We start from the raw sequence: 19414 nt of genomic DNA, 5'->3' as shown, positions 1-19414 counted from the left end.
ACTGGTGGAAATACCGGTAAAGCATATAATTTAGCAAGCAGAAATCAGCAGCGCTGTGCTTGAAGCTACATTTTGGATTTTATTCTAGCGTCTGCTTTTTTTCAGCCACAAGAAAATCTTACGTTTGGCCTTAAAAAGCAGCCTGCCTTTTGTCAAATTGTCGCAGGTTTGGTGCATTTAAGGCAAGAAGTCTGCCTGATGTCATATTCTGAGTTTAGAGACGCATCCAGCTGTTTAGAGGCTCTGCGTTAGTCTATTTGGATGTGTTGGAGGTCAAGTTGCATTCATTCGTCAACCTGCGGTGGTCCGTCTTCACAATGAAAATTTAAAGTAGTTTACAGCTCAATCAGCGATAGTCACTCTTGAATAATAACCCCGAGACTGTCTCAGCGAAGACAGGAACAGCACAAGAAAGCAATTATGTACAAAGAAAACGAGAAAAACAAGTCCAACCAGCTTCCATTTCCCACTGGAAATGCTGTAGATTGATGCCTGTGAGTTGGTTTCCAAAGGAACAGACAGAGGGGGTGGACAAATTAATAGAAACCAATACTGAGAAAAAAAAAAAAAAAGGATTTGTGAAGAAAACAAGCACAAAAACCATCCAGGCCTGCACGTATGTGCATATTAAGTCCATGGCTCATTTCCAGCTCAATACAGCCAAGTTGTGAATGTGGGCAATATGGCTAAAAGATATTAGCTTGAGCATGGGTGAAATACTGAATCTCTGCAGAAGGATTTCTCTAATCGGTGCTTTAATTCAGAGGAATCAGTCTTCAATAAATGATGGTAGATTTGAACAGACAAAGTCGGGATTACTAGGAGTTTGAAATTATCATTATTATTATTTCTTTTAAACAAAATTGATTAAAATTCAGATCTTGAGTCAGAAGAATATTAGGCTCCAAAACTGTCCCTTTGGGACATGCTGGGTGTCTGTGAACTTAATCATATTTTCTAGCTTCTCTCAAACGCTGCCACAACTAACATGCCATCAATCATACCCAATTTTCTCTTTTGCTCTTTTTTCAATTAAAGTCTAACTAAATTTCAGTTGCTTCTCTGATGAATGGCGCTTAGCTGAATATACAGTAATGAGTCAGCTTCAAAAGAGACTAAGCACCACATTTGAACATGAAAGTAGCAGGTCTGAGCAGTCATTACTTGAATTAGCAGGTACTGGGCACAGAAAAGAAAATTAATGGAAAATCCTCACGGTCCAAGTTCAACACTGTGCCAGGTATTGTTCATAACTGTTATGGTTGTGTAGCGATAATGCATTGTTTTCAACGTCTTTCCCGATTTTTGAAAAAAGACAACTATAAAAAAAAAAGAAAAAAAAAAGAAGTCAAAACCATGGTGAAATAATTTAAATGCAAGAAACATGGGTCAAAGCAATCCAATAATCAAAAATTTCATATCACAGCGGCTCAAACGACTGCGTGAAAAACAAAAGTGGGCTCTTGTGCTCAGAAATCCCTTCAATTTGCTGAGCGTTGAGCATCTTTTAGATTATAGTGTTGGTTTCACAGCCTGCAACTTCACTGTTTTGGTCCACTCTCCGTGCTCTCATAGTGTCATTTACGGCAGCAGCAGGCAGTTGTTTTTCACCAAAAACCCACCCCCCCAAAAAACCCCTACGCACACTACCTGCCCATCAACAAACCACAGACAGACAAATTTAGCAACTAGCCAATAATGGAGCATTTAGCAGCTTAAGAGCCAGATATTTCCCTCGGGAGTTTTGGAGACCACGGCAGAGCTAAAAGAGAGGGGTGTATTGGCCAGAAATGCGACTCCAAATGAATGATAATGCCGGGCTCTAACTGCTGGATGTGTAATTAGGCAGTTGTTTGCTAACAGATTGAATAAAAACACTTGGTCATCATATGTCAGTGTTTTGTTTACAGCTCCGTCTGTGGGCCCTAATCCTCAAGTCGGACTAAAAAAAAAGAGATAGCAAACTTTTAATAAAAGGTGCCGTGGACGGAAAAAAAATAATATTGCGTGGTACTGAGGTTAAACAGGTTCCTATCAGATGTGAACGAAAGCACAAAAATAGAGATATTTACTAGTAAACACCTTAAAAGTCTAAACCGTAAGTTCGCATGTCGCACACCATGATTCGAACAGGCAAACATCCACAAATCGCTTTCATCCAGTGCTCAGCCATAAACTTGCACTTAGCTACCTGGCATCGAAACGCAGACAAAATAAAACGGTGTTAAATGTTTTTCTTGAAATCTAATGAGTTTACCTGCAGAGAAAACCCGTATGTGTATGCTGTCGACTGTTAAACATGGCGGTGGGTCCGTAATAGCATTGGCAGCCGTCTCGTGGGACTCATTAGGTCTGACGATTACTCCGCACAGTGGTGTAATGGCCAAGGTGTATGAGGCAATTTTACAGGACTACTGTTGCTGCTCCCCGTGTTGCGGCGGTTTTATGAATTAAATCAAATTCCTGGTATGGTTTCCCCTGTCACCGGATATAAACTTCCTTTAACATCATGGAAAACCCTGTAGAGAAGAGTGTGGAGTCAGTTTCCACCTCCCTCCATTCTCACCCAGTCAGAGGCTTTAGTCCTATAATTATACACGTTCACGCTATAGTCTTAATATTTTCTCATATCAGCACATTTTTTATGTCTCCAGTCACTGAGCTTCAGTTATATAAGAGACTTCCTTAAGGGTTATTTACTATTCCATGTGGTGCTTGATTTGCATTATGTGAGTGCGCACTGGAAAGTAGGTCAGTATATCAGTAATATTAAATATCAGCGCAATTGTTTGACAGTTTTGGGTTGTTCGCATTCATTATTGCAAACTGTTTTTCTTTTTTTTAATCAATCAGATTATTTTACGGTTAAATTAGTACATTAGTGCTGCACCTAACAATTATTCTCAGCATCCTTTAATTTAATATAATTTTCTTACTACATTATTGTTTCTTTAAATGTTTCAGGTGTGTTGTTTTGCTGAATCTCGGGTATAAAAAAAGCACAATTAAGTGATTATAAAACACCTGCTGTTAATGCTCTGCCAGGTGACTCATTGCTTTAGATTTTTTTTTTTATTTCTTGTAATATTGTGATATACACCGAGTTGCCATTTTTTGTATTTTTACCTAAAATGGATGCAGCTAAAAGCACGTTTCTGTTATAACCTCCCTCCACCCACTTCATAAAGGCTGTAATACAGAAAAGGGGTTTAGTGAGTGCGTAATAGTATCAGAAAAAAAAAAATATGTATGTTTATTGGACTTTGTTTCCAGAAATTTCAGAAAACAGCAATTGTGTAGGTGTTTGTTGGAATAGGAGTAGGAAGGCTTCACAATATCTGCGAATGAAATGGCAATTTTATTCACACAGTACACTTCAATATGTTACGCTTAACATGAAAGATAAGAAAATAAAAACCTGTATGGCTCTACTGTGCCTTAAGGTAATAAAAAACAACAAAAAAGACTTTATAAAGAAATAAAGAATACATAAGGAAATACAAGTTACCATACATACTATACACACACACACACACACACACACACACACACACACACACACACACACACACACACAAGTTATTAAGTGCAAGCCTTTGAGAATAAAAAAGGTTTTGAGTCAGTTTTTGAATGTAGACACAGTTGTAGAGTTCAAAGGTCACTTTTGTAAACAATAACCAAAAGGAGCAAAATACTTCTTGTTTCTTAGAAAAGTTTAACTTTCTTCACACAAATGCTTTTGACTTTTACTTTAGTGTTTTACATAATGACTAAGAAATATATATATATATAAAATATCCCAGCTCAGTTATTACATTGAATAAGGCGCTTTAGAGAATTTGCTTCTGGAGTGAATCACAGAAAGTTGATAATGAAACCGATTATTATTTCATTTTTTATTTAGCATTTTTAAAGAAAAGAAAAAGAACCAGTTTTCAAACATGAGTAGCGAAAACACCACCAGCTTTTTGTGACTGTGACATGTGGATTTCCTGATTTTAAACTGATTTGTGATTAAAAATCTGCCTATCATGAGTACACAAACAAACAAAAACTCCAAGATGATCTCAAAAAATCAATGCGTATCCGTGAATGTCACTGACTTCTAGGACCCTGATCTAATAGAGACCTCACAGACGTCCCACAGCGGGGAAACACACCATGTGCTGAACAAACACACATTATGCAAAACAGACTGAATTTTTGACAAAAAAGCCCTTTAAATGCACTTTAAATTGGACAAACATGGATCGCGATGAGGCCGCAAGGATAGATACATCACAGTATGTGTAGTGAGCCATGAAGATCTCGTTGTGGCAAAGCAGGAACTGCATTAAATTGTTCCCAGTTGAGAGAATCCATATAACTTTAAATAGCTTCTAAAGTCTGTATGAAAATGCAGCGAGCATGAAGTGTAAACCAAGATGTCAGGAGAGACATAACAGCCTGTTTGAGTGATGTACAGTGTCATGTCCTTGTGTTAAAAATAAGATCCGGCTCTGTGAGGAACATTAATGTAGCAGCTCTGTGGGTGAAACACAGCGAGGGAGGGACTGCACCACTGGCAGATTAGAGGAAACTTTAATCAATGTTAAGTGAGGTTTAATCCAAAGTTAACTTTTTATTCAGTAATAATTAAACTAAATAATGAACTAATGCGACTGTGCCAGATGACAAAATAGACATATAATCAATAATCATGATTCCTTTCATTAAAAAAAAAAAGTCAACACCCTTTCCCTTTTACAGTCTTTCCTTTGATTTAATCGCAAAAATGATTCCTTTCTTTTTGACAGTCCAGCTGAGAAAGCCCGAGTGAGATGAACAGAATACCTTTGCCCTGACTTTTACTTGTCAGGCTACACCCCTGCTCTCTGATCGGTAGTCCTGGCAAGACAGGATGTACTAGTAGAGGCTAGGAAAAAAAATATTGAGAACTCTGCTCTTTTATTTTACTCTAAATATTCTCTTAAAAAGGTGCCAAAACTGATCGGCATCAAAGACCAGACAGAAGCATACGTTTGATCAACAGCAACATACTATTATTAAAAATGTTTAATAATATATATGAAAATTGATATAGAAATGCTTATATCAATTTTCAGCTAATCTGGATCTATATTATCTTTACTTGGCCAAACAAGTAGTGGTGGTGTTTCCATATAACCAGTAATTTGCAATAAAGGAACATGTTACTCATTAGATGTATTTAAATATCTAGATGTGCTTACATGTGCCATCTCACTTAATAAAAAAGCATATCAATGCCAGAGAGTTTGTTTTAAAGCTTCTTTTACTGTAAAATCTACTACTGGGGTGTCAAATATAAGGTTCAGGGGCCAGAATCAGCCCGGGAAAGATTCAAATCTGGCCCACTGGAAAGCTTTGGAAAATGTGAGGAGTGCATAGATTTTGAACTGTTTCCATAGGTTTTGCAGATTTTCCTGTTGATAAAGACTCCACAGTATTCCCATTCATACTATGCCAAAGTAGTAATAAACAATGAAATGACAGGAAAAAATCCAGTTTTTCTAGTTTTACTTTAGTGGATCCACAGTTAAAATGTTACATATAAATGCTGGGCACTAAGCTGCCCTCCATTTATAATAGCAATAGACTACCAGAACTGTTTCTGTCTCTTTACACATTTATCATGTAAAAACACTGAGACATACTGTTAAAATTGCAGCTTCTTTTTCTTATATTAAAATATCTCACGGATTAAATGTTCACTTAAATGTATTTACCCTGACAGAAAGGGCGGATTCACTGGTCCGGCCCACTTAAGATCAAAGTGGGCTGTATGTGGCACACGGTATAAAATGGGTTTCACATCTCTGATCTACTACGTGCCTCCCTCTGCGTGAATTGTGGAAAAGTGCCGTTTAAAACAGAGCATGTCTGTACATTTCAGCCCCATCTGAGTCTTGCCGTGTCAGTAACTTGTGTGGCTTTTAGTGGTTTGACCTACCAGTGGCGAGTAGAAATAAACTCTTGATAACACCTTAAGCCAGTCCTATATCCGAAATGACAACCCTCAGATAGTTTGCAAAATAGCGTGCCTCTCCCCTCGGGCTGTTCTGGCCCAGACCCCAAAGCTGAGATCACTTTGGGCCACATGTAGGATTTTGTCTCCTTTCTCGTTGTTTAAACAAGTTGTTGTCAGAGGTGGAAATTAATGCTGGATTATTTCGATTTGATGGCAACACATGAATGAAGTTTTGCAAAGCTGGAGGCTGATTGCGCCGTCACTCCTCGCCTGCATGTTGTTCATTAACGTCACAGATGTTGTGTGTTAGCGGTTAACATCCTACTAAAACCTAATGCAGTCTGATTGGAGCTACAGTGTGTAAAAATTTAACATCGAGTCGGTGCGCACCCCCCCCCCCTCTGAAAAGGTGTGAACATCAACATATCACCCAGTGGAAACGTGCTGAAAGTGAATGAATCTGTTGTGAATGCGCTGCTCGTGTGTAGTAAGGTTAGGTTGAAGGGTGGAGGGGTGGGGGGTGATATTGCCAGGCCAATCGCGTTTTCCCTCGTAAAAAATGCAGCTTTAATGCTGTACGAGGTGTGTGGGTGTGTTTGTGTGTGGATAAAGAGCAAACGGGTTGGGGGGCGGAGTGCTAGCATTATGTGTGGAGGAGGTGAGAAGTGAGGCCTTCAGTAAATTTATGAAGAGACTGATTGAAAGGAGAAACCGCTCTTTTTTGTGTCAGTGTCAAGCTGCTCTCTGCTCCTCTCCGGTGACCCTACTGCTCAACCAACTGCTCTGAGGTCAGCCTATTCATTTCGGTGCCAAGCAGGAACAGCTACGGCGCTCAGTAGTAGCCTGTAGCCAGATATCAGTGAATAAAACTGACACCTCGGTCATTTTCTCCCTCTGTTTTTCTTTGATCTCTTCAAATACGTGTGGTATAATGTAGCTTTTACAGATCCGGGGTCAACTGGGGGAATCGGGGAGCGTCACAGCAGTGATGTGTGCCGACTTTAGAGTAAAGCCAATGCTGAAGTGATGGCTCATTAAAGCCGTTTTCTTGGCAGAAAATGAATCTCCCAACAATTTTGATAATGTATTAGTTGTTTAAATCGGTTATCAAGCAGAATGCTGAACATGCACTGCCGTAGCTTCTCAAACATGAAGATTAATTAAGAAGAAAGAAGCAAGAGAAGCGCTCGCTGTCTCAAATGAATCTTTCAAAGCCACATTTTCCTAAAAAATTACAGTGTGGAAACACACAGTCCCCCGAAGACCCAAACAAACAATGCAATATACATGCAGACTGGAGCAAAACATCATTTTCTGTTACTCCTGCTTCTCGCAGCCTTTTTTTCTTTTGATACTCCAAACAAATTCATCAAAAACCAGTGAAATTGTTCGATCGAGATATTGTTTTTTCGCTTTAGAAACACAGAACTAATCTTAAATCTACTCAGGACATTTGGAAGTCCTCACTCTTCTTTGTGTGTACAGCTTCACATCACTCACTGCCTTGTTTTTTTTTTTTTTGCTTCAATATCGTCACCGTTAGACTCAACTGGAAGCTTTTTTTTTATCGGTGACATTTCATAAGCTGTGGTAAAAATAATTGTTAGGTGTTAATTTGATCGTTGACAGACAAAGCAGACCGGGGATGGTAATTATTTTAGGCAGCTGTCATTATTTGTTGACAGGTGATCTTCAACAGAAGATTCCACTTTTTACCCTTTATCCAAGTGTCTGCTCCCCCGCACGGCTCTTTTTGAAAGCTACACACCATCCTCTCTTCATTTTGCTTGACACTAACCTGGTTGTTCAGCCCGGGTCTTCTTTGTTCTCTTCACTTTGCTAAGCTTCTTTGCTCACCCCTCTCTGTTTCACCATGTCCATTTGCCCGCTGGCACTCTATCTTATCTACTGGCTCAATCTTTTGGCCAAGAGCCGCTGAACACACCAACTGTTGTGCTCTCTCAATAAAATAGTGAAGCTTTGCACCTTTCAGGTTTTCTTTTTGTGTGTTTGTGTATATGTGTGTGTTTGCGCTTTTTGAGCTGCACCGAAGACCATTTCTACTTAAAAGCATGCTATCCACAAAGGTCTCTTTTTAATCTGGAGCCATTTATCCCAAAAAGAAAACAAGACAGAAAGTGGAGCTGCCTTCAATTGCAGCTTTGCACATTTACATGTTACAGGAACTCGTTTTTGACCTCGTCATCTGCAAACCATCTTTAAAAAAAAAAAAAAATTACCTGTTGACATATGAATTATTTATGGGCACTGAGCCTGTTGTAATTATGAGGGAATAAGTAGCACGTGCAGCCTAATGGGAACTCATGCAAAGACATATTTTCACAAAAAATTAGCGTGTGAAAACACACTCATTTGCCAAAACATTCAAGCAAACTTCCCAACATCCGTGCGTCACGAAGCAAAGCAACCTACCGCTCTATCGTTTCCTTTTCTCCGCTTTTAGAGATAAAAAAAATAACTAAAAAAATTTGCTGTTACATCTGGGCAAATCGTCAAAAATCTTATCTGTTTAGCCAAAACAAGATTACGAAAACCTGCAAACGTCAACATTTGAGCCACATCTGGAACCAGCGCTTTAACGATTAAGAGATCATCCGAATATTTTGCTACTATTTACTGCTGCGGCTCCATGTTTACTAATATACATAAGCATATTTAAGTACTTAAACTGCTCTTACGCTTTTCTACGTCCGACTCCCGGAACAGCATTCACTGAAAACACTTAAAAGAACAAACATTTGTAAAGCTGGAAACTGTAAGTTCTTGTTGTGCTTACAGAACGGCAGCTGAAGACAAAAAAAAGGAAGATTCGGCTCTATTTGAGATATCTGTCTTTAATTGTTTCCCTGTGTGAGGCTGTAAACCCCCCTGTTTACTGCCTGTTAAGCCTAACAGTGCTTTATCTTATCAGCAGTGTTGATAAAGCACGCTCTGCAGACTGCGCCCGGTGTCACCGCGTCTCTATTTCTGGCAGTTGACGGCAACTTCCCTACATCACTGGTGGAGCCAAGGAAATGACATCATGTCGCTGCAGGGGTTGAAAGCGCAGCCCTGACAGGACTGTCATGACAAAAGAGTTCCTTGGGAACATCAGGGCGCACCGAGGACAGAAAAAAAAAACGAGTGTCTGGAGGCTCTGTTTTCTTAGTTCCTGTAGTTCGCATCTTCCACTTCTAGCTCATCAACAATTTTCTGATGTTTCAAATTCTCCTCTCACATGTGTGTCTTTTTCTTTTTTTTTCCTTTCTCTTTTTTGTCCTGAATGTAGGGCAAAGGGGCGGGCCAGAAAGTTCTTCAAATTAGTAGTTATTCAAAGAGTGGAAGACGGATCATTGTGTTGGCAAGATCCAGCTCTACAGGGCCGCGGCTCTATTTCACTTGTAGGTTTTGAGCTTACACTTGGAGTTGCGCATTAGTTTTGTTCCGCTCGTACTTGATATGTATGTATGCGCTCTTTATCTCTCTTCTCGGCGCTGACAATTGAAAATAAATTAACATTCCTGGGCTTTATTTTTGTCTTCGCTAAGCCTGTGGAGAAAACTTGGAGGCAAACCCAGGAGGTCAGGCCATACTCACAGCCTGTCAATCCTCCTCGGTGACCCCACCGCCCCTTTCTTTCTCCCCCTTCCATTCTTCTCCTCCTCTCCTCTTCCCTCTCCCATCTATTTAGTCCCTCCCGGCTTAGAAACTCCCAAACTCCCCCTCTTCTCCCGCTCTCTTTCACTGGACGCCTCTCCAGCTTGAGTGAAGCAGATACAAGCTTTGTCAAAGGAGCCTCACATTCATTCAGCTGGCTGTTACACACAGCCTAGTATTTCATGTGAAGACATGTGGGCTGTCTCCTTCCATCCATTTATTTTAATTATGTTTTAATTGCTTGCCATCCTTTTTTAAATGCTTGCTTATTATTTCTATCAGGCTGATGTGAAAAATTTGCTGTGGACTGTGATTTTCTCCATTATCCTAACTGATGATAGATTTCTCTCCCTGGGTCTCCACACTGTGTGTGTGTAAGAGACAAAAGAAAAACAGATGTCGTGAATGTTTGCATAGCATTTTTCATTTCATTGGTGAAGTTTTTTGTCTCGTTTCCAGAAAGATATACTGTTAATAGAGGACGGGGAGGGAGAGAGGGGGAAAAAAAACGTCAGGGAATAGATTTCCTTGTATTTTTGTAGGAAGAGGAGCTTAAAAACGCAGATGAAAATTAATAACTTTTGTGTCATTTGTCTCCTGGTGTATATTATAGATTTGAGCTCATTAGATTTAGTGTAGGTGGTGACAGTTAGTCATAACTGTGTTCCCTTTTTTTTTTTTAACATATCGGCCTCTGTGGAGCATGATTATCATTATGCAGAAATCACTGGCCGAGTAACAAGTAACCTCAATTCCCCAGCTTCGAGGTGGGGGGTGGGTGTACATAATTCCTCGGCACGATCTCCGAGGGGTTAACGATGCCTCACTTACCTCTTAAAATCATTTTCTGCTCGAGATCATCTTAGCCCCCCACCCTCCCCCTTAGACAAACGTCAACCCCCTCTTCTCCCCCCGCATCCCCTGATGTGAAATTATGATACGTCTGTCAGCGCTTGTGTAAAGCATCTCAGTGTTAATCGCCTAATCCCTTTATCTCAAGTCCGGACCGATTCAGCGCAGAAATCCCACCAAACAAAACTGTGTTTTTAGGAAGATGAGCATGGCTGTGTCCTGCATCAGCTTAAGGGAGAAAGGAGACATGTTACTCAGCAGGGCGACGGCTGATCGGGAGAAAGAACCCCAGGGTGGTGAGGGCGAGCGTTCAGCCGCGAGGCCTGGCGGGCTCTCGCCCCCTGGTGTCTGGAGGGGCTGAGTGGCTCAGCAGGCCCAGAGGGGCAGGGGGGTGCCCCTCCTTTCCACCCCCCAACAGTTTGCAATCTCCTCCTGTCAACCACCATTATGGTTACTCCGTGGCCCCCAGGACTCATATTTGTGGATGATAAATTGCTGTGGAAGACGTCACGTGCTCTGCCCGGTATTGGAGCTGGTGGAAGATCCGAGATTATGAGAAGCCTGAGTAGACGTGGTGTGAGCTCTCCCATGGAGGAGAGCGGGTCCCCTCCACTTTGCCCTTATCTGATCTGGTTTGGCGCCATTGGCAGGTAAACAACTGGAAGACAAAACCACAATCCCACGAAGCCACCCAACTATAAATTATAAGCTAGCCGAGTGAGTGTGTGTGCGCGAGTTTCCTTGGCGCACACTGTGCAGCACAACTGCTCGGCCAGGGTGACCTCAAATTAAAATAAATACGTTCCGGCTCCAACAGGCTAGGTGGAGGCTTTTTTGTTAAACTGTTATCCCTCCACCAGGCTTTGGACACGTATAGAACGAATCTAATAGTGGCTTAAATTATTGCTCAGTATGCTAATGTGAAAGCTTTCCATGTTTTGTGGGTTTTTGTGTTGCCAAAAATATCCAGGCGCATTAGTGAGGCCCAGAGAGCGATCAGGGCTGACTGCTCTGCTGCTCAAATTTAGGTTCATTATAAAATAATCAGGGCGGTTGACGGGTGGCTCTGAAGGAGCGGCGTTGAGAAGCAGGAAGCATTCGCTCTCCTTTGCATAGCGACGGCTGCGAAGTTTGTGTGGATATGTGTGCGTGTAGCGGGGAGATGCTTAGATGGCAACCACCAAGAAATAAACAAGATCTTCCTGCATGCTTGTGTAGGTGTGTGGAAGTTTCTGTGTGTGTGTATCCACGTCCTTTGCTGTACATTTGTGGAGTTGTGCATGAATGAGTCCATATGAGTTTGTGTGTGTGTATGTGCGTAATTTCACATATGACACAGCACACCCCTCCTCAGTGTTTGACTTTGGTAAGCAGCTTATCTGTCTGCTGTGTTAGTCTGTCTCAGGCTCTAACCTTTCGCTGCTTTTGCAGACAAAGGCCCGTTTTTGCCACCCCTCGATAAGGAAGGAGACAAAAGTAGCTCTCAAAGCAGCTGTGTCTCTAATGGCGTCCTGCGCGAGCGTGTTGCCGGAGTGACAAGCTTTCTCCCGCGGGGATCCTGGGAGTAAATGGGGAAGGTGGAACGGGGACGAGTGGGAGAATGAGGCAGTGTAAACATTTAGTCGTAACATGCCGCCGCGTGCTAAATAAGCGCAGAGCATCAGGCGCGCTATCCGCTTTCATGCCGCTGCTCTCGAAATCGTTTTGAGAACAAAGTTTGAATATTTCTGTGAAACTTGAAATCAGAGAAATGCTCTGTTTGCTCAATCAAACAGCAGTCAGGATCTTCTCTTTTTTCCTCCTGTGGTGTTTAGATATTTGCTTGACTGCGTTTAACAAGCAACTCACACATGAACTGTTGTAGGATGCAGATTGTAGAAATTACACCAATTAAACCAGCGAAGCGCTAATGATCTCATAGATCTCACCAGCTTCCTCCATTTTTATGCAATCTTCCTCTCTTTTTTCTCCCCCCTTTTTTTCCAGATGAAAAAAATGACTGGCGAAGCTTCTCCAAGAACTACTGATCGTTGACGTCGCTTCAGCCTTCAGCTCTCCCTCCGCAACTCGCCGAACCAGCACTATTAGCCATCAGGCTCCTGGATCGTTTGCATACAGCAACACAATGGCTTCTGCACTGCGGAGGTGTCCGGTGTTTCACTGCCTCCTGCTCCTTCTCTTTTGCTTTCACTGTTCACAAGGTGAGTTACCATGGAGTTGCACGGCAGAAAGTAGCGTTAATGTGCTGCTAGTCAACCTTTCAAGAAGCCACTTATTATTCAGCTTATGAATGTGTTGAATTTATTAGCACACATTGTTGTCGCCACACTAGAGAAGTGGAGAGCTGTTATGTAGCAAGGTTGCCGAGTTCTTCTTCAGTGGTTTTACCCTTGAAGTTTGAAAAAGGTGTTTCAAACACCTCGTATGGAACTCATTGAATATTCTTGGCAGCGCACGGACACTTTGACTGACACATTTCTTCACTTCCACAGTAACTCAAATGGTGTGTCCTTCCCCCAAAGCCTCATAACTACACCTTTTCTGCTGGATGAGCTGTGTAACAGATTATTTGAGTGTACTTTGAGGCACTGCAGCCGCAGAGGATTGATGCATTTTTTATTTGCACCTTAATCAGATTGTTCTGAGCAGCCGGTGTACGTGGAACCATCAAAAGCAGGGCACTTGATTCTGTGCCAGAGCGAGGAACTGGGAAGGAATGTGTCAGTGTTTTTAATTGTCTGCAGTGACATTTTTTTTGGTTACTTCCCTCACTTTTGATTAGTACATTTGGCTGTAATTACAAGTATTGTCACAAAACACTCCCATCAGTTCCATGCCCATCAAAACCACTGATGTTGGTATGTCTGCTTAATGATGATCATTATATTTTTTTCCCCCGTTTCAGTCCCATTGTAACGGGAAACAAAGTAAGCCAAAATCGCATGCTTGTGTGCCAAGCATTGATTACACATAGATGCTGGAGCACATTATTTTGGGGGTTGCTTTTGAATTTGGATCTTGCATTTTTCTCCCTCTCTCTCTTGCTGTTTTGTTCTGTGATGGATACACCCTACACTTTTATGTTATTCCTGGTTGTGGTGTACAGTTTTTTATTTTATTTCAACAAAGGTAGCAGTGCAGTGTAGTATAGAGCAGGCTACCTCTGCAGTCTTTTTTTTCTTTGTAGATTAGCAATTTTAGATAATATGGAAGAGGGTCTTACTGAGGTACTTGAAGAATAGCCCTCTGATTTGGCCTGGCTTAGAAACTGAGCTGAATAGTCCTGTTGAATTTCTTAAAGAGAAATACTGCTTTGGTATGCAGAAAGTGCGGGTTTTGGGTTTCAGTTGATGTGAGGGCTCTCAGGCCTAAGAATGCATATTTGCCCATCCGTCAATAAAGGAATGTGTGTGTGCGTGCGTGCGTGTGTGTGTAGGTTCATCTGAAAACAATATGTGATTCTATCCACATGCCAGTCACCTTCAGCCAATGCAGCCCGGAGGGTTTTGCATCCCAGGGCTTATGATCTGCGTTTCCCTGAGACTTCCTGCAAGCAAAACTCCACTTGATAATTACCTCCTGTCCTTCGCCAGGAGAGGCTATAATCAGGTTATGATTTTCACCCAAAACATTCCCCTTGCTTTGAAACGCTCGATGACATACCTGAAAAGAGGGTGATTTTTTTCACTCTACTGGTATTGACTTTCTCAGCCAGCGGGGAAGAAAGAACACCAGTTGAGCTCGGGTTCGGGCAGACTCGTGCAGAATCAAATGGAATTGACAGCATTTTTTTTTAAAGTGGCATTCACTTAGAGTTATATACAGCATATTTCTTTATTATAGTAATGTATAAAATGACAGTGTGGGGGGGAGGACTAGGGAGTTGTTTCCTGAATCTGCAGCTCTGCACAGCTTTATAAAGTTTTATTGCATGTTTCAGCTTATTGTTTAGCTGCCTGTAATTTAACCCTGTAAAAAGCCTATGAACTATGAAATAATTACCAGAAAATGCTATTTTTTTCTAAAAACGGACTGTTTATTGAACCTGCTGACATATCAGTTTGCATATATGAGTTTTCATTTGCATCATTTTTGCTACACCTGCCTTTTTGTGCTATTTATTGCTCGCATTTTGTTTATCTTAAACAAAAACATATGAGGGCATTAGGGTTAAAAAAACACAGATGATGGTGATTGGGGTTATAGAGTTAAATGTTAACTGCTCTAATAAAAGAGGCCAAAAAGAATGCTGATAAAAAGCAATAGGAATGACTTATTCACCACCCAGACAGCAAACACACAGAGTTACCAGAACCAAAAAACTAAAACAAGGCTAAATATTGGATCTTACCTCCCATAGACGATGAGGTGAAGAGGCAGACGTGAAGGTAGTGATGCTGGCTTTTATCCACACGTCACTTCCTGTGAATCTCTTATGTGTTTGTGAGTGTGTGAAGGCAGTTGTTTACTCCAACACTAATAAGAAAAACTTCTCTAAGCTGTGACCGAACTAGTGCTCGGTTTCAAATTTTAAAGATTTTAGCCACTGTCGCTTTTTAAAGACTCTTCTTAATGTTTGACTCCACACTTTGCCTAACTCGCCCTGCATTTCTTCCACGATTATAAAACAGATCTATAAAATGACGCGTCTGCTGGAGTAAACTGGGGCATGCAGGTATCACGTTTGTTTCAGATGTTTCAGACCGCCTAGATTGCAGATATGAAAGAAGACGCCCGGATTCAAAGTGAGCAGCTACGAAGGTGGGGCGAGTGCACAGGTACATGCCTGCTGTGCCTGAATGAGAGCAGTTATCTAAGTCTTTAAAGTAAAGAGAGACAGATGTAAGGAGGGATTATGTCATGTAGTCAGTGTCAACACTTTCCGTTGGCTGTTGTGTTTGAATACCAAAGGAGAGCAGACAGCGCAGCCTTCGTATCAAAATATTGCACAAAAGAGGAATGTAAAAAGATTAAGTAGTTTATGTTTGATAACTGTGCCGTATCTGCAGAGACGGAGGATCAGAGCAAAGAGGCAGTGTTTGTTTAGGTCCTAGAAATTGTTCCAGCATGACGAATGTGCGAACGAGAGGCATTAATATGCAGCGTGTTGAATAATCAAGTCGGCGGACTCGGGAGTCGTTTGTAAGGAAACTGCTAAATGGTGCACTGGATTCGCCCTCCCCGCCAAAAACAAAAGTTTTTTGCAACGTTATGCTTTTTGGTTTTCAGCCCCCGCTGCTCAGGATCACTCGCTGTTTGCTTCTCACTAAGGGAGATTTTTTTTTTTTAAGTGTAAAATATTACTTAGTCGAACACACCAGCATGCCTGCGTTTCTCCCCCGAAAAGGTTGTAAAGGTTAATGTTACGTCTCAGCTCAACATTTGTCTCAAGCAGCGCCATACATTGTGCTGATGGAAGACCCTCCTTCGTGCCACACTGGTATTTGCAGTCCTGGGGTTGACTGAAAGGGGGAAGCTATTGTGCTGCAACTCCTCTCTGGCCCGGGGCCATACACATCCAGTCTGTCATCCATTGATATGCTTGGCTTGCCATTTTATAATTCATATTGAATGCTGCGGGTCCATGGTAGGGCGATCATGAATTATCAGCTAAACCATGGGAGATTCACAGATGACTGGTCAATCTGTGTGGTGAGAACAAGCACAGAGGAAGGAAAAAAAAATCTGATATATCAGGCTTGCATGGAAATTTTTGGCCAGCTGGAAGCATTTCAAAAAATAAGGCAGGGGTTCATCATTTGAATTGAATGGACTTTGCTTCGTATTGAGAGGCACGCTGACACAAATAAATCGTCCCATTTCTCAGTCGCTCCCTCTCATTTGCTAATACAATTCTTTCTGCATTTTTGCCACAATCTCTGGTGCACGCGGCGTTTCGCTTTTCTGCGCCGCGGACATATTTCTGCACGACACAGCATTACAATATACTGTTTTAATAATAACCGAGGACCTGGAAAGTTTTAAATCATAGCAGAACGCGAAATTGAAATGAGCCAGAGTCGCATGAATCTTCGGGATCAGGATTTCGCTCAGAGGAAATGAAATACAATATCGCCCTCGATGGGGTCATCCTAGATTTATTGCAACGGCGATTTCCTGAGTACATTTTTTTTTTTTTTTTTTTTTGTTACAGCGAGAAAGCAAGAGATGTTTCCACTTGAGAGCGAGAGCCTCCTTTCCTCCAGGAGACTGTGTGTTTAGACGTGATTGTAAAAGTCAGGCCGACGAACAAACACCTACTTTATGGGGCCGAGAGCTGCACTTTTATGACAGTTTAATTTCAAATGTTAAGCGGGCCTTAAATTTCAATAGCATCTCAGAGCTGTTCACTTCACACCCCTTATGGTAACAAGTTGTATAAACAGCGGACCAGATGCCCACATGACGTCGTCCTTTTTTAAGTACCGTCTTCACGTGTATTTTTTCTTCTTTCCTTTTTCGTTTTCTTTCCTCCGGGCAGGCTAATTCAAATAATAGATGAGCCCGACTTACAACCACAAAGTACTTTTCCTCCGATTCTAAACTTTTGGATTTGCTCAGTGTAAGTCGCTGCTTCACAGGAGGGTTCAGCTGTCATAACAAAGTAATGCATTTAATCTTGAAAGGAAGCAGAAGGGTTTCAAATAAAATCAAGTCTACACTATAGGAAAGCAGCCGAGTCCCCCCCCCCCCCCCCCCCCTTTTCTTTCTTTCTTTCTTTGTGTGTGAGAAGGTGTTTGCCAACAATATAAATCAGGTTTGGATCTGAGACAAAATTATTTACGGAGACAACAAGAACCTGTCGGATTTTAGTGTTCCCAACACTTCTGAATAGCTGGAAGGCACGTCAGGACTAATTTATTTGAACAAAAAGCTAAACAAACATGCAAAAACAAAAGCGGCTATATAACATTAAACACCAAAGGGAGACTGAGCAAAAGCAACAAAAGCAGGTTGCTGCTATGAATACCTGCAACTTTTATTTTTTTTACACTCCCACTCCAGCATACATTTTGGGCACTAATTTGTTAAGGACTGCTTGATGATGGCGACGCGCGGTGCGTGTACAGAACACGAAGGCCATTTGAACAAAAACCTGGTTGTGGTTAGAGAGCGACAAAGGGAGGGAGGCTACAATTATAATTACCCTGTGTGAAAATTGTTCAAAAATGATGCATTTGTCTCTACTTGTCTTTGTCGCTCCTTATCAGAAATGTCACAACAGCTCAGGTCTCACATTTTTGTTACTGCCGCTTTACACAGTAAATGGTGGTGTTAAAACTAATGTTGACAGCGGGGAAAGGATGGCAATCAATAAAAGAAATTACAAAGGATTCAGTAAGAACGAGCTTTTCGTGGTTCAGTTGTGCGTTTCGCTGCCTTTGCCGACTTTCAGAAGTGTCCTGTGAAGTCGGAGCGATATTTAAATATGTCCTGGAAGTGGGTACGCTGCCACTGGTTTTTATTTGATTAATTTTGCATCGCTAATGGTCATATATGATGTGAATCAATGTGTTTGATGTGTGTTGGGGTCTCTGTCTCTCGGCGCCTGCAGGCTTACTCTCACTACAGGCCATGAATGCTTCTCTGTTGCATTCACTGTATTAGTAATCTCCTCAGGCTGAGGGTCTGTGCCATAGAGCATGACCGCACATTTTTTTTTTTGTCTAGGAATTAAATGTCACCTCAGGGTGGGTCACCTGCAAACAAAAGGCCACCAGCCGATTTGCAGGTATAAACAGTCTAAGATAAGGAAGCCCTCTCCTGCCGTGCAGGAAATTGAATAAGTACACTGCAAAAAAAAAAGTCAGAGAAACAGCTAAGCACAAAGAACATTTTTGTTTGCCTTGCTCTATCAGTATTGACCTCCTCCTTGTAGTGTATATCCCTATTGAGTGTGCAAGGCACAATGCCCTCATCGAAGATGAGGTGCAGGAAACTGTCTGTCATCAAGCCTCCCGCCACCCCCCCCACAGCAATCTGTGCATCTCTTATCAGTGCTCCTGTTTTCCACTTGCATTCAGCGGTATGCCGGTGGAAGGGAATGGGCAAGGTCATCACGCTCAAGTCAATCAAAGTGGTCAGTGTTGCAGTGATAGCAGGGGGCTATTGCTAAGGAATGTGTTCTTTTTTTCATTGACTTTCTCGGTAAATCTGAAAGGCTTCAAAGGCCACAAAGGCTTTCTCTGTTGCCCAGTACAGTACATGTGTATATATAGATCCACGACCCCCAGAATTCTTTTATCAGGAGTAATGGCTGACGATAAAGAGGTTACTGCTCAAAGGCACTGAAGAAAATACTCAGAAAACATTTTTTCTTTCTTGTGTCAAAGTAACAATTTTTGGATAGAACTCAATAAAGCAAAAAGACCTCAAGCCGGAGCGTTATACAACCAAATACCCTAATAGATGCAGAGCCAGCACTTCACATGCCAGCAGATAAGCTAGTTTAAAAATTGCTAGCTTTGCCGCTTTCGTCCAGTGACCCTTGCAGATGGTGATCAATATTATGTCAAAACTGAAGTGAAAACAAGAAATACTAAGCCTTTACTAACAAGGAAGGCATCGTTGCCCATAAAATGCTAGCGTTCTGCTATTGCATGCTTGGCGGGTTAAGAATTTTAATGTGAGAGACACACTCCCCTCGGTGGCACACATTTCTGAACAGAAACTTCAAACGAGTTTAGGAGCGTGCTGATCCCAAATCAGTAGAAAACAAAAGAAGCTGCTTGTGTCTGGTAGCTTGAAATTCTTTGCTATTGCCTGGTTTGATGTGCAGTATCCACATGATGAATGCTGTGGAGTGGCTGCTGAGGCTCAGTGATGCTTACACTAAACAACAATGACAGCAATCAAAAGAAAGTGGACATTTGCCTTCAGTGTCACATTTTTTGGCATATAGGTAGTAGTATCGCC

General features: G+C 41.6%; 1 protein-coding gene across 9 annotated transcripts in view; it reads left to right on the top strand.

The window, feature by feature from the left end:
- Positions 1-19414, top strand: part of LOC134616316 (adhesion G protein-coupled receptor L2-like) — a 90062-nt gene that overhangs the window by 8477 nt on the left and 62171 nt on the right. For all 9 annotated transcript variants that reach the window (XM_063461108.1, XM_063461105.1, XM_063461104.1 and 6 more), the window contains exon 2: positions 12485-12699. In XM_063461108.1, coding sequence (XP_063317178.1) covers positions 12624-12699 — 76 coding nt within the window. In that variant the 5' untranslated portion in view covers positions 12485-12623. The remainder of the gene's footprint in view (positions 1-12484; positions 12700-19414) is intronic.

This window comes from Pelmatolapia mariae, linkage group LG18 (assembly GCF_036321145.2).
Source record: "Pelmatolapia mariae isolate MD_Pm_ZW linkage group LG18, Pm_UMD_F_2, whole genome shotgun sequence".
Lineage (NCBI taxonomy): Eukaryota > Metazoa > Chordata > Actinopteri > Cichliformes > Cichlidae > Pelmatolapia > Pelmatolapia mariae.
Note: the sequence above shows the minus strand (reverse complement) of the source record. Positions and strands in the feature narration are given on the sequence as shown.